The sequence below is a fragment of the Stegostoma tigrinum genome, chromosome 18, assembly GCF_030684315.1.
Source record: "Stegostoma tigrinum isolate sSteTig4 chromosome 18, sSteTig4.hap1, whole genome shotgun sequence".
In the NCBI taxonomy this organism is placed as follows: domain Eukaryota; kingdom Metazoa; phylum Chordata; class Chondrichthyes; order Orectolobiformes; family Stegostomatidae; genus Stegostoma; species Stegostoma tigrinum.
In genome coordinates, this window is record NC_081371.1 from 15,690,438 (window position 1) to 15,704,772 (window position 14,335).

Sequence of the window (14,335 nt, forward strand, 5' to 3'; positions counted from 1 at the left end):
CTCGTAAACGAAACTTCTCACCTCTGCATTCTTGTACATGATGACCATTTTACAAGTTCCTTTTTTTTCCTCTTTAATTTGTTACAGTCATAAAGAAGTTAAAGGCTTGTACTCTGTAACCTTGTGGTGGGGAGAAAAAGTCACTCCTCCCTCCTGTTGAATTAGCCAGGCCTATGAAGTCATAAGACAAAGAGCCACTGTGGAGTTTCTGCCTAAGTTGATCATACTATTTTGAGACAGGGTAATTCCAAAACAAAACTAGTGACAAACTTGAGAGGTAGTAAAACAATCAAACTGGCTTACAAGCAACTATATTTATATAGCGGTTTTTGTTTTTGTTGTCTGGGTGATTAGAGCTGTCTGATGTTATGCCCAAATCAACAGTGCATCCTTGGACCTCCTGCAACAAGCAAAGATAAGTATTAGCAAATAGAATGAAATTTCAGATAGATACAGCCAAGCCCATTAAAGTCTCAATTTAAAATAAAGTTAATCCTATTGGTGTTTCCCCCAAGTCCTGAGAAGCTAGAAACCTACTGGGGGACGTATCCTTCCAGTTTTCCTCAAGTGATTAAAATTCAAGCATCAGTTTTCCAATGAGCATTAGGAATTTGATTGTGGGGGCATCACAGGTGAGTTAATGCTAATATTCTCTAACTTTTGTTGCTGACTCTTCAGAATTGCTGTCAAGTCTCCCAACATTTTTGTGTGACCCATGGAAACAAAAATGTCACAGGGGCACCAAAGATAATGTTGTTCCGCGCATGTGTGCATACATTGCCTCTTATTAGTTTGAAAAATATTGGAGTCGGCAATAAAGCTCTTCGCCCGTCCATGGAGAGGACGACGACTGCTGGAGATGGGAGATCACGTGATGATGTGAGGAAGAGGTCCAACCAGAGTAGCGAAAGTCACAGTGCTGCTGGCAGTTCTTCACACTTGATAGCGCTATTTGGGAAGTGGTGGCAACTATCAGTATTATTTTACCCTATGCATAGGGGTCACCATGGACCCCACTATAGTTGAGTAATGGCATGATTTGAGGTACAGGAAGGCTTCAGCAAGGTATGTGCTGTTTCGTAACAAGACAGGACTTAGTTGTTAGTGCCACACCTCCCACTTCCCAAAGTTGGGATCCTCGGTCAGGCATTGCATACAGGCATACTCGGGAGCCTCCAAGCAAATGCAGCTGTGTTGGGCTTTTGGCTTTCAGGATGCCAGGTTCTCAACCCATTACTAGTTAAATACCACCAATGGTGCGATGAAGTCCTTAAGATCCTCAATTGGGAAGGCTGTTTGAAAGATCTTGCTATAAATTTCACTGGGGGAAGAGGCAGGCTCCCCAACTGCCTGATTATATTTGTCCCCACCATGGAGGAGGATTTTAAATTTTGCCATTGGGATGTACAACAGACACATCCCTCGTCCACTTCTACTGTTGCCCTTGCAACAATCTGAGCACAAAGAACATTGAACTGTGGTTTTTCCAGGCAGTAAGGCTCAGCTAAAACTTGTCTCTTGGTTCACTAATATCATCTGGTTTGCTAAAGTGTTTCGGGGAAGGAAAACTGTCACCGTTACTTGGCCTGGCCTACATGTGACTCCAGACCCACAGCAATGTGGTTGATTCTTAACTGCCTTTTAGGGAGTTAGTAATCGGCAATAAATGCTGGCCCAGCCAGTGATACCTATATCCCATGAATGATTAAAAAGATCAATTAAATTCCGTTTAAAATCAAAATTAATTCAGCTTACTGTCAAAACAAACTTTCAGATAAATGCTAGATTATAATGTTCAAATCCACTAGTTATAGGCATTGCACGCACATCTTTAAAAATAATGATGAAGCTAGTACAAACTATAATTCCTTCATTTAAATGTCAGCAAAAGTTTCAAAAGAGATGTGAGGGGCCAGTTTTTTTAAATAAAGAGTGGTAGGTGTCCGAAATGGGATGGGTGGGATAGCGGTGGACAAGGGCATTTAAGGGGTATTTAACATAAGAACATGGAAATAAAGGAATGGAGGGATATGGACCAAAGGCAGGCAGAATTTGGACCAAAGGGCCCATTCCTGTGCTGTACTGTTTTATGTTCTATGTTCTAAAGTAGCAATGATTCCCGACGCTTTCACTCTCGATTGCTCCCAGCTGCACTATGACTGCACTACTACATGCAGGTACAGCAGGTAGTGAAGAAAGCTAATGGCATGCTGGCCTTCATCACAAGAGGAATTGAGTATAGGAGCAAAGAGGTCCTTCTGCAGCTGTACAGGGCCCTGGTGAGACTGCACCTGGAATATTGTGTGCAGTTTTGGTCTCCCAATTTGAGGAAGGACATTCTTGCTATTGAGGGAGTGCAGCGTAGGTTCACAAGGTCAATCCCCGGAACGGCGGGACTATCATATGTCAAAAGATTGGAACGACTGGGCTTAGATACTCTTGAGTTTGGAAGGATGAGAGGGAATCTGATTGAGACGTATAAGATTATTAAGGGATTGGACGCTGTGGAGGCAGGAAGCATGTTTCCGCTGATGGGTGAGTCCAGGACCAGAGGACACAGCTTAAAAATAAGGGGTAGGCCATTTAGAACAGAGTTGAGGAAAAACTTCTTCACCCAGAGAGTGGTGGATATATGGAATGCTCTGCCCCAGAATGCAGTGAAGGCCAACTCTCTGGATGCTTTCAAGAAAGACATAGACAGAGCTCTTAAAGATAGTGGAATCAAGGGTTATGGGGATAAGGCAGGAACAGGATACTGATTGTGGATGACCAGCCATGATCATAATGAATGGTGGTGCTGGCTCAAAGGGCCGAATGGCCTACTCCAGCACTTATTATCTATTGTCTATTGTCTATTATGTATGGTGAGGGACATGTGAATATGAAACAGGACAGGTCCACTCAGCATCCACTGTTGCATCTAAACATCATGCAAACAATATGCTTCAACAACCCATTTTCTATTTGCTCCCTTCGCCCTGTGAGGTTGATTGTCATTACAGGAGTGCTCTTGTAGTGCTGAGGTCTGACAATGAGGTTACACCTGGCAATAAGAGGAATGGAAATAGAAACGTATTGAATTTTTTTTTTACAAATTGTATTCTGAAGAGGTGAGATTTAAAAATAATCACATTCTAATTATAGTCAAAGATCTTCAGTGCAAAATTACAAACTCAGAAATGCAGGCCTTGCTTATTGCAAAAGCAGGATGATTGAGATACAGCATAACTTTTACTGACCAGTTAGCTAATTTGAAAGTGACCTCAATGTAGTATGAAATCACAACTCATGTCTAAAGATCTCTCCTGCTAGTTTCATCTAAAGAAATCACAGTCACTTGTTTTTTTCATCATTTTGGTAGAAAATTTAAAGTATTTATAAATTCAGTCAGCATGATATTTAGTTATTTTTACAGTGTGCTTTTATGCACAAGTTTCTCCTGAACAATATTTACGAGCAGCATCATGAGAGTGAGAGCAGTTTTGTCCGCCAATAACTGCTTTACTTGCATGCCACATTAAAATGCAATGGGATCAATCAATTGCGAATGAATTTATTCTGGTCTGGCAATTGAAATTTGATCTTCAGAACAAACCACTCTGCGTGTGTCAGAAATGCATTAAACAGAGAGCAAGCACATGGATGAGCAAAATTAAAACGGGAAAATAATTGCTCTAAAAATCTACTTCTAATGGACTAACAAAGCCAAAACAATGTGTCTTACCTCATAAAATGCTCTCAGTTTCTTATGAAGGGGAAGGAATGTAAAAGCACAGCAATCAAACTCCACAGCAAATAGTGAACACCACAGATGTATCACAATGAGGTAATTGAAGAAACTAAAACATTCATGCAATGTATACATTTCAAATGTTAGGTGAGCTTCATTCATAACCAGTGATCAAAGTTTCTTATAAATTTAAAATTCTGTAAATTTCTTCATTTTAATGTCACAAGATAAAATCAATAAAATTTCAAGTAGGGCCCATTGGCCCAGTGTTGAAACATGGCTGTGTATTTATTAATTATCATTCAGACACGCTATGATACACCTTTGGCGTAGGTAAGAAATTGAATCCAGGCCTCTTGACTCAGACCATGACTGCATCAAAAGACTGATGAAAAACATCGCCAATACAATGGGACATTAACATATAATTAAGCAACATCAAATGACCAGGAAATAGCTACCGATTGTCGAAGAGTTAGTGGGGATGCAGGGAACGGTTTGAAAGAATTTAAAAAGGACCATCCAAAGAATCAGTACAGTTGTAGAGAGAAAGCAATTGGTTAAAAATTGGAAATGTAAGCAAACAAAAATGTTATTAAGTAGATTAATTTGATTCATAAAAGAATTAGAAACAAATTGCAGATAAGGTGAGAATAAGTGAACTCGAACATTATAAAATCATCACTGATTGAATATAGGAAGTAAAAAACTTGGGTGGAAATTAGCCCTCACTGAGAGATTGTATAGTTTGTGAAGGCTCTAGGAGCTTCTATGGGCTGTTTGAATACGTTTAAAACCAAAATCTGCAGACCAGGTTCTCATTCTTGAGCTATTCCGTCACCTTCCTTATCATGACAAAACAACATGGCAGGATAACTACACTCTAAAGCAGAAATCATAAAAAGCTGATGCAAATAAGTCTACAACATGTATATCTGTATATACCAAACAGCACATTCTTTTGCTTTATTACTATTTAATCTCTGTTAAATAGAATTGGCTAGCAAATTAACATGAGACTATGTTTATTCCCATGCGCTGTCCATTATCTATCTTTAATTTCTGGGGGAAAAGACATAATAATGTAACAGAGAAAGAGAGAGAAGAATATTGGTTGACAGGTCTATATCATAATTTTGGGGGTTTACTTGACAAAAGCAGAGATAGAGGTAAAGCAGTTAGGCAGGGAAGATAGTTAAAGAAAAGAGTGAGCAAAAGACTGTTGCATGTTTTCAGTGTTATTTTACTTGTGTTTCCAAATGTAAATCTTACCTCTGTATGTAATGACTTTGAATTTTTGCCCGCTGTTAATAAACTTCGTCAAAGGTTGCAAATTAAGCTCAAATTTAACATGCAAAAAAATGCACATTGCTTTCAGTCTTGTCTTGCAATGTGTATTCAATCACATTTTTGAAGTTTTAAATCAAAATAAATGCTCCAGCAATGACACATTTCATGCAAAATCATTAAAACCCCAGGTATCAATCATTAATACTCTGTAATCTGTTCACAACATACAACATCTAAATATCCGAGTGATTAAGGCAGTAGCACAGATTTGTAGAAAATGAGTGAAATGATTCAGAATGCTGCCCTTCTCCTGGACCCCAAGTGCTTTGATTCCAATTATGTATTTACCATGCACTGAAGGCACAAATAGCTTGAATTGAAATCTCAGTGGGCATGAGCCAATAGTATCAAAGGAACAAAATTCAACTCAAATTCATTGGGTCAGGTGATGGCAAGTATTGGAAATGAAACCATGGTGCAAATATAGGGCTGAAATTAATGCCATCCCTTGGAGGTATGTTCAGAAATAGAGGGGATGCTGGATGGAAACCCACTGCCATCCTGACTCCCTCCCATTAAGTCCATGCTGGATAAGTGTATCTGCCTCCCAGCAGCCTATAAACAGCCTTAAAGATCCCTTAAATGGGCCTTATCAGAGCACAGTGTTACCAGCAATGCAAGGGGACTTGGCATCATGTTCCATGGTGCTCTCTGCTTGATCAGGGGAACTTTCAGCACAAAGTGGGTGTGTTTGAGTAGCAGCCACCTGATGACAATCCCTTGTCCTGTTGTCAACCATTCCCCATTCCCCATACTCCCTTACTGCCTCTTTTACCCACCTGAGGATAACCCATCAATGACCACTGAGTTATATACCAGCAGTGACCATCACTCCTGGTGATGCTGCTAACATTGAAGAGGCCAGCAGCTCTTGAGGATGGGATTTCCACATTACTGAGGCCTTATTTCAGTGGGAGACAAGATGCTGTCTAGGGAGGTACCTGGATAAGTTCCTTACCAGGAAAAGTTGGATAAGTTGAGTCTATACCTATTAGAGTTAAGAAGAATGAACAGTGATCATCTTGAGGTACATAATATCCTCATCCATCTTTGACAGGGTGTTTCCTGAAAGCATATTTCCCCTTATGGGAGAAACTAGAACTCAAGGATATAGTTGATAAATAAAATGCAGTTGAGGAGAATTTTATTTTTCTCTTGGAAGGTAGTGAGCCCATGGAAATCTCTACTGTAGAGAGCAGTGGAAACAAGTCAATTAATATTTTTATAGCAGAAGTAGAGTGATTCTTTGTTTACAAGGGTATCAAAGGGTCTTTTGGGTAACCAACAAACTGCAGTTAAGGACACAATCAAATGTGTCCGAATCTGATTAAATGGTGCAGCAGATTAAGGCAGCTGTTGAACTACTCCTGCTCTTAGTTTGTATGTCTATGTGTTTTCATTCCCTGAGAATAGCACTCAACCTCACTCAGAAAGGAGGCATGGAGTTCCCACCAGTTCTCCAACTAATGGTTAGGACCCAGATCACTACCACTAAACATTGCCCACTGTGAGAAATGTGCTGGAGGATTTGGGTTAAAGAACAAAAACCATGAAACTTTTAAACAATAATTAACCTGGGCTCTAACCAATCTGGAAGTATACCATATCAGACTAAATCTTTGATACCTGAGTACTAACAGACTCTTCTCATCACCAATGCTTAATACAAGTTAACAGATTACTTGGACTCTGCGAATACTCTATAGTATAATGGGACAAGTAATCATTCCTCTGTCATTTTATTGGAGATGATGCCCTGTTTGGCAGACAGAGACATCTCATTAAATATTTGTAAGCTACTATCTCACAGCATTTTAAGGTTTCAGTTTTAAAGCAAGCCTTACAATGAAATGACATTAAATATAATTAAGATGCTTATCAATTATCAGCGACCATCATTTGAAATATTTTGATCTTCATGCTTTAAACCAGAATCTATAGAAACTTCCAATTAAAGAAAAACGTTTACCTCCTTCATTAGTATTATTTCCCTTCTCTCTCGAAAGTTGGTTGGTGTAGTTTGCTTATAATCAAACTTAACTTAACCTCAATTTAATTGACTGTCAATTGTAGATTTCAGAAGTGCTTTCATAAACTATAGTAAGTTACAGCATTGAAAGAGACTATTCAGCTCATGGGTTTATATTAGCTCATTGCTCCAGTCAAAATTAGTTACACTGCCATGTCCATCTCCATAATTCTGTACAGCTTTCCACATTCACCTAAATTTCCCTTCAAAGTTATCTCAGCTCATTTCTGAGTATGGCATTCTAATTTTCTGCATAAACAGATTCACCTGAATCGTTAATTCCTTTGTAATTTTTCAGAGGATGTTAAGAATTTTGGTGTTTTGAATTTTTGTAAAACTAATGTGCTATTAATTCTTAGTGTCAGTTTGTAACTCTATCTCGATGGTTTTTGGGTGGGGAGGTCGAGAATGGGTTGGTGGTTACCTAACTGCAACTTTTCTTTCATTAATTAATAAAATAATAGTCGCAAAATACAATTAGAACATACCTCAAATTCTTCAGAAAATCCATTATTTACATGAAGTTCTGCAACATGTTTAGGAAATTGCTTGATTGGAATTGCTCCCATTTCATCTGAAAGAAAATAAAAAGCTGTCTTTTGTAATCTTATTAAAATGTTGATTGACAGGTTACAGCAATAAAAAAAACAGCAGCACAAACATTTTCCATTTTAAATCATGGGAAAAGAGGCAATATTGGAATGACCAACATTTGTTGCCCTTCTCTAATTGCCCTTGACAATGTAACCCTATTGCACCCATCCATGTAAGTGGAAAATATTCCATCACACACCTGATCTGTGCCTTGTAGACAGTGGACAGGCTTTGAACAAACAGGAGTTCAGTCACCTACCACAGAATTTGACCTGGTCTAATGGCCACAGTATTTATATGTCTAGTCCAGTTCACTTCCTAGTTATTGGGAACCTTCAGGATATTAGTACTGGGGAATTCAATGGTGGTAATGCCATTGAATGCCAAAGGATGATGGTTAGATTATCTCCTGTTGGTACAGAAGGAGGCCATTTGGCCCACTATGTCAACACCAAATCTTCTAATGAGCGTCATTATCTACTGCAAATCTCTTGCTTTCCCCCCATACCTTTATACATAACATCTGTCCAAATAATCATCTAATATCCACTTGAATACCTCAATTAAACTTGGATCCACCACACTTACCGGCAGTGTTAATTACTCACTGTGTGAAAATGTTTTTCCAACCTTGCATTTGCTTCTTTTGCAAAGCACTTTACATCTGTTTTCACATTATAGTGTGGCACCCAAAAATATGTACATCTCTCCAACTGTGTTCTGATAACATTTACATCAGTGCCTTGCACTGGTGTAGCTCATTGTAACCTGTCACTTGTTTGCCAAGTTTGTATGTTGTTTAGGCCTTGCGGCATATCGACGAACACTGTTTCAGTATCAATAGTGCTGAACAGTGTGTAACCATTGGCAAACATCCCATTTCTGACCTCATGTTGTAGTGAGGTTTTGATGAAGCAGATTATCTTGAGGACTTCCTGCAAAGATAACCTCACATGGAGATAATTAAGCTTCAACCACAGCCATCTTCTTTTGTACTAGCTGTAAGTCTAATCAATAAATAGTTTCCCATTCATTCCAGCTTTGCTCGGGCTCTTTGCTGCCATAACCAATGCTGCCTTGACATCACTTCACAATAAAGTGAAGAAGTCTGGAGCCAAGTGGCCTCAGCAGACTAGAAGAAGACATCAGTCAGCAGGTTGATGCCAATATCATTCTTGACAACACCTTATATCATTTTACTGATGATTGAAAGTAGATGTACAATGCATAAACTAGGTAATGAGGATATAGCTCATCGTTTTGTACGATTCTGCTGTTGCTTACGGTGCACATTGTATCATTGATGCTCAGTTTTGAGTTGTTCGATGTTTTCTGAATTTATACTTCTATACTCCTGGGAAGAATCAGGACTTGCTGTACAGGCAAAATAAAAAGAACCTCCAACTCAGGCCAGCAACAATAGAATTATCCACAGTTACTTACCAGAAGCAACTAAATCTAGATTTTCCCATCAGGACAAAGAAGAATTTGTAAATCTGTGTATTTATAGATAGGTATCTTTAGCAATGCAGTATTTATGCCTAATCCTTATTTTTCCTCAGAGCATAAAAGTCAAATCACTGGGACCAAACAATGTTAGCCATACCAGATCGAGGGGGCAGCTCTGTTTATTGCATGACATTACTGAGTTACTTGCCTCCTGGTAAATGTTGACAGTTATAAAAACCAAAAGAACTGTGGATGCTGTAAATCAGGAACAAAAACAGAAGGTGCTGAAAAAGCTCAGCGAGTCTGGCAGCATCTGTGAAGAAAAAAATCAGAGTTAACATGTCCGGTCCAGTGACCCTTCCTCAGAACTGAGGAAGGGTCACTGGACCCGAAACGTTAAGTCTGCTTTTGTTCTTCACCTGATGCTGCCAGACCTGCTGAGCTTTTCCAGCAACTTCTGTTGATAGTTATCATGGTCATTTTCTAGCACCACCTCATAAATGATCACTATAACAACACTCAATTTCACAACTTGCTCCAAAAGGATATTAACCTCATGAGCTGCTTAATCCAGTTCCATAAAGATTATTTTTTAGAATTAGTATTTGTGCCTGTTTGATTAATCCAATCTGACTTTGATAAAGATAAAGGATCCCTCTTCCTCCAATATCTATTTACAGCCATAGATACACTATCAATGTCATCTCTTCTCACTCCTGCAAAGTTATCTCTCTTGTATCACAAGAAGCAATCCTTGTCTGCCTCCTATTTCTCAAGAAAAATTTGTCCCTTGGTGACAACACTCAGAAACACAATGTCAAATTCCACTTTTATGCTGATGACTCTCAGCTCTACCAAACCTCCACCTTTCTCAATGTCTCTGCAGTCTCTAAATTGTCAGACTGTTTCTCCACCATCTTGTACAGGAATAGGCTGAAATTTCTTCTGACTAAACATTGGGGAGGACCAAAATCATTGCCTTAGGTCTCTGTTTCAAATCTTCACTACTGATGCCATTGCACTTCATGATAACTGTCTGATGCTAAACCAGACTGTTCACAACATCAGGGTAATAAAATGTGAGGCTGGATGAACACAGCAGGCCCAGCAGCATCTCAGGAGCACAAAAGCTGACGTTTCGGGCCTAGACCCTTCATCAGATGAAGGGTCTAGGCCTGAAACATCAGCTTTTGTGCTCCTGAGATGTTGCTGGGCCTGTTGTGTTCATCCAGCCTCACATTTTATTATCTTGGATTCTCCAGCATCTGCAGTTCCCATTATCTCTGTTCACAACATCAGTGTCATTTTTGACCCCAAAGTCAGCTTTCAGCCTCACACCTACACCAACATTAAACTGCCTATTTTCACAGCAGTAGCATTGCCTAATTAACTCCCTTGACCCTCAAGTTTTAGCCTACCTTCTCCGGAAACCCTCATCCTTGCCTTTGTAACCTTCAGACTTGGCTATTTTAATATGCTCATATTGTACCCTTTATACATTTGAGATCATAAAATCTCTGCTGCCCAAGGCCTAAATTCCTTTCACACATTAGCCCTGAGAGTGTTGACCTACATTGCCTCCTGGTGAAGCAAGCCATTGGTTCTAAAATTCTCACGTTTATTTTTAAATTCCCTCATTAAATGGTACTGACCTGTCTCTATAATCTCTCTAGGACTCTCAAATCTATGCTTCTCTAAGTTTAGACCCTTGAGAATCTACGATTTTAACTGCTGCACCATTGGTCACAGTGCTTTGAGCTGCCTTGGTCCTAGGTTTGGCATTCTCTCCATAAATGTCTAACTTTTAAAGAAGATACAAGAGGGAAAAGACACTCTTTCGAAGCTAACTCTTCTGCCAAGCTCATCTCAGTAACATCTCCATATGTAATCTGGTGTCAAATTTTGTTTCAGAATGCTTCCGTTAAGTGCCTTGTGACTTCATTAAATTACAAGTCTTATATCGGTATGTGTTGTTGTTGTTAATAATGCATATAATATAGCAAAATATCTTTAGCATGAAGTCAGGGAGCACCAAAACATCTGCTGCTCATATGAATTAATTAATTTACACTAAAACAAAATAATTTCTGGGTCCCTCTTCCTTGAGAATTTTAGTTCTCTATTTCCAAAGAGCACATGTTGCACTTGAACTTTTAAGTATAATGCCATAATCTGAATAAATAACATTTTAAGAAATCAGTATCATGTTAAAATCTGTTATACGTTACAGACAATATGTCAACAGAAGAGCTATTTACACATGATTAACAGCGGTGAAAGGTTGTAGAAGGGGAATTAAACATTAACACATCAGGGCAATTTGACAAACACTTTGTGCAATGGTGTTTGAAATGTGCCTCCATGGGGAGAATGCTATGTTATTGTAATGATCTGTTAGAGGCTAGTGAAGTTCTGTTCAAAAAGAGTTAACATGAGCAAAAATAAATACTTAATTTATTCAAAATTGTAAGTGATCTTGTTTTTTATTCCACATAGTTTATCCATTTTTCTTCTTCTTTTGCCATGTTAAGGGTGGTCTGACCCTTGCAAATTAATGTGAAAAATGGAAATATAAACAGAGAGCGCTGAGGAAATTCAGCAGGTCTAGCAGCATTTGTGGAGCAAGAAACAAAGTTAATGTTTCCAGTCCAATTTGACTCCTCTTTGGAAAATGGAAACTTTCCCATGTAATATTTTAAATAAGAGCCGGCGAGCTGTCCTCTCTGTTTGGGACAACATTTATCACTTGACCACAAAAACTAAAGACAGATTTATTGGTCATGATCACATTGTTCATTGTGCCAGTAAACTATGCACCAATTGGCTGCTGTGTTTCCTACATTTCAACAGTGGCCACACTTCAAAAAGAAACTGAATGCTGGAGGACAGTCTGAAGTTGCGAAAGGCATTATTGTGACAATATGTACATTTAAGAGGGATTTGTCTGTCCTGGTTCACTTGAATAGGGTTGTTGTAAACCTGATGCCTAGGTATGTGCTCCAGGGAAAGCAAAGTAAATGCCTTTGGGTATTTTTTAAAATTAGACGAAAGAAGTGTAAGTGGGTGGAAACAGGCTCACACAGTCCCATGGTTTTATTTTTTGCTTTCAATTGTTGGAGTTTGGGTTTTCTTGAGTTGAAGCTGCTACATTCCAACTTTCAGTTTTTCTTTTCTCTTGAACTGGAGATAGTAAGTGAGAAAATTTGTTTAGCTGTTTTTGCCTTTGCCAAGGACATGTTTATGGGATGTTACTATATTGGAACAGTTGATGAATAGTAGTTAAACAATATAATATTTTGTTAAGTATGAATATAGTGTTAAAATTGTGCTGATTCTTTTTTTGACTGCATGTTAATTGTGGTGTAAGAATAACGTGTGCTTTGCTTAAGGCCTAGACCAATCAAACCTCATCTGGAATGCAGCACCTTACACAGATAACAAAGTGTGGAGCTGGATGAACACAGCAGGCCAAGCAGCATCTTAGGAGCACAAAAGCTGACGTTTCGGGCCTAGACCCTTCATCAGAAAAGGGGGAGGGGGAAGAGGGTTCTGAAATAAATTGGGAGAGAGGAGGAGGCGTAAACTTGCCTTTAAATAAGATAAAAGTTATGGTCTGGTCCAGCTCCTTGATATGTTTCTAATGGGTTTGGTCTGGTTCATAACACTATTCGTTTGAGAATTAGGACAGGGCACCTCTCTCATAAACAACTGCAAGATCTTGATAGAATTTTAGTGTACATTTAGCATTCTCTGTTATTTCAAAGTTTCAGCATTTAGAGGAGTAGTTTCCCTGAGCTACATTTGATGGCTTTGATTTTGTTTGAAAGAAATTCAACATAAAAATGCACTTGAAACAACCTAACAAACAAATGTTTCATACAGACAAGTACTTCATGAACTACATGTTGGATTCTGTCTGACTTTGACTCCAGGAGAGTCGAAAATAATTTCTCAGTCATGTGCAAAAAATAGATCTTTGCAGCTGCCACAAACTTTTCATGTGACAATTCACTCCACTGATGACTTTGATTTATGAGAAGTTGATTACATGTACACAGGATTTACGTTCACTGTCCACTGAGCTGAAAGGAAAGGTCAAAGAAAAGCACACAGGATTACTGGCAAAATATAGTAAAATACGCACAGAATAACCAAGCAAAACAAAAATCGTTCACAGCTATGACATAATTTCCTTAGTAGTTACTGCAGATGCAGATTAGATTCAGAAGATCAACATATAAATATTTACCTGAAATAGGTAGGGCTGGAGATTGTGATGTGGAAACCACTCTGGGTGATGTATTATCTTCCAAGTAAAAATGAGCAGTCTGAAAGCATTTTCTGCAGAAAAAAAGAGTGAAAGTAGCTTTTAGAAGCACCCAGACCATAAGCGGGCTTTCTTACAACTCCATATCTTTTGAGAAATTCTGAAGTATAACTTTCAGAAAATTACGCAGTTAGCACTTTAAAAAACTGTTTTGCATGCTGGGCAAACTTTAGAAAGCAAAGATCCCTAACCTGAAGAAGTTACCCTCCTCCCTCCGGACCAACCTCAGGGAATCTCTCTCCCACTGCAACTCTCTTGTAATCTCTTCAGCCTTGAAACTGCTTGACGATGTCCTGAAGCAAACCAGGTACCACAGTCACATCACCTTCCTCAGCACCTGCCTACGGAACCGGATCATCCCCAATGGACTCCCTGGACTGACCTATCCACTCCCTACCTCCTCAGCTATACTGTCCTCTCTACCCATCTTGATTTCTCTCCATCTTCGGTCCGCCTCCCCCTCTCTCCCTATTTATGCCAGTTCCCTCTCCCCATCCCCCTCTCCGTGAAGGGTCTAGGCCTGAAACGTCAGCTTTTGTGCTCCTGAGATGCTGCTTGGCCTGCTGTGTTCATCCGGCTCCACACTTTGTTATCTTGGATTCTCCAGCATCTGCAGTTCCCATTATCACTCACTCAAACTTCAGAAAGCTTTCACACCTTCTGGAAACTCAGTGAGTAAACTGTAAGAGAGCCTTTCTTGTAAAGAAGCATAAAATTACCACAATGGCCACAAGCCAGAAGTTTGTACCATTATACTAAGAAGGAATTTTTTTTTTCCATTCTCAAACACAGCTTGAGACTGCCTGATTTTCCATTTCTGGGATATTGCCATTTTGTGGTCATTCTTGTAAATTAT

The 14,335-nt window shown here is 39.1% G+C and overlaps 1 protein-coding gene across 3 annotated transcripts in view; it reads right to left on the reverse strand.

The window, feature by feature from the left end:
- Positions 1–14,335, reverse strand: part of LOC125460698 (receptor-type tyrosine-protein phosphatase zeta-like) — a 242,061-nt gene that overhangs the window by 40,567 nt on the left and 187,159 nt on the right. For 2 of the 3 annotated variants that reach the window (XM_048548417.2, XM_048548419.2), the window contains exons 14-17: positions 13,402–13,493; positions 7,598–7,683; positions 3,725–3,745; positions 304–400 (exon numbers count right to left, since the gene is read on the reverse strand). In XM_048548417.2, the coding sequence (XP_048404374.1) occupies positions 304–400; positions 3,725–3,745; positions 7,598–7,683; positions 13,402–13,493 (296 nt within the window). The remainder of the gene's footprint in view (positions 1–303; positions 401–3,724; positions 3,746–7,597; positions 7,684–13,401; positions 13,494–14,335) is intronic. The other variant, XM_048548418.2, reaches the window with a different exon arrangement.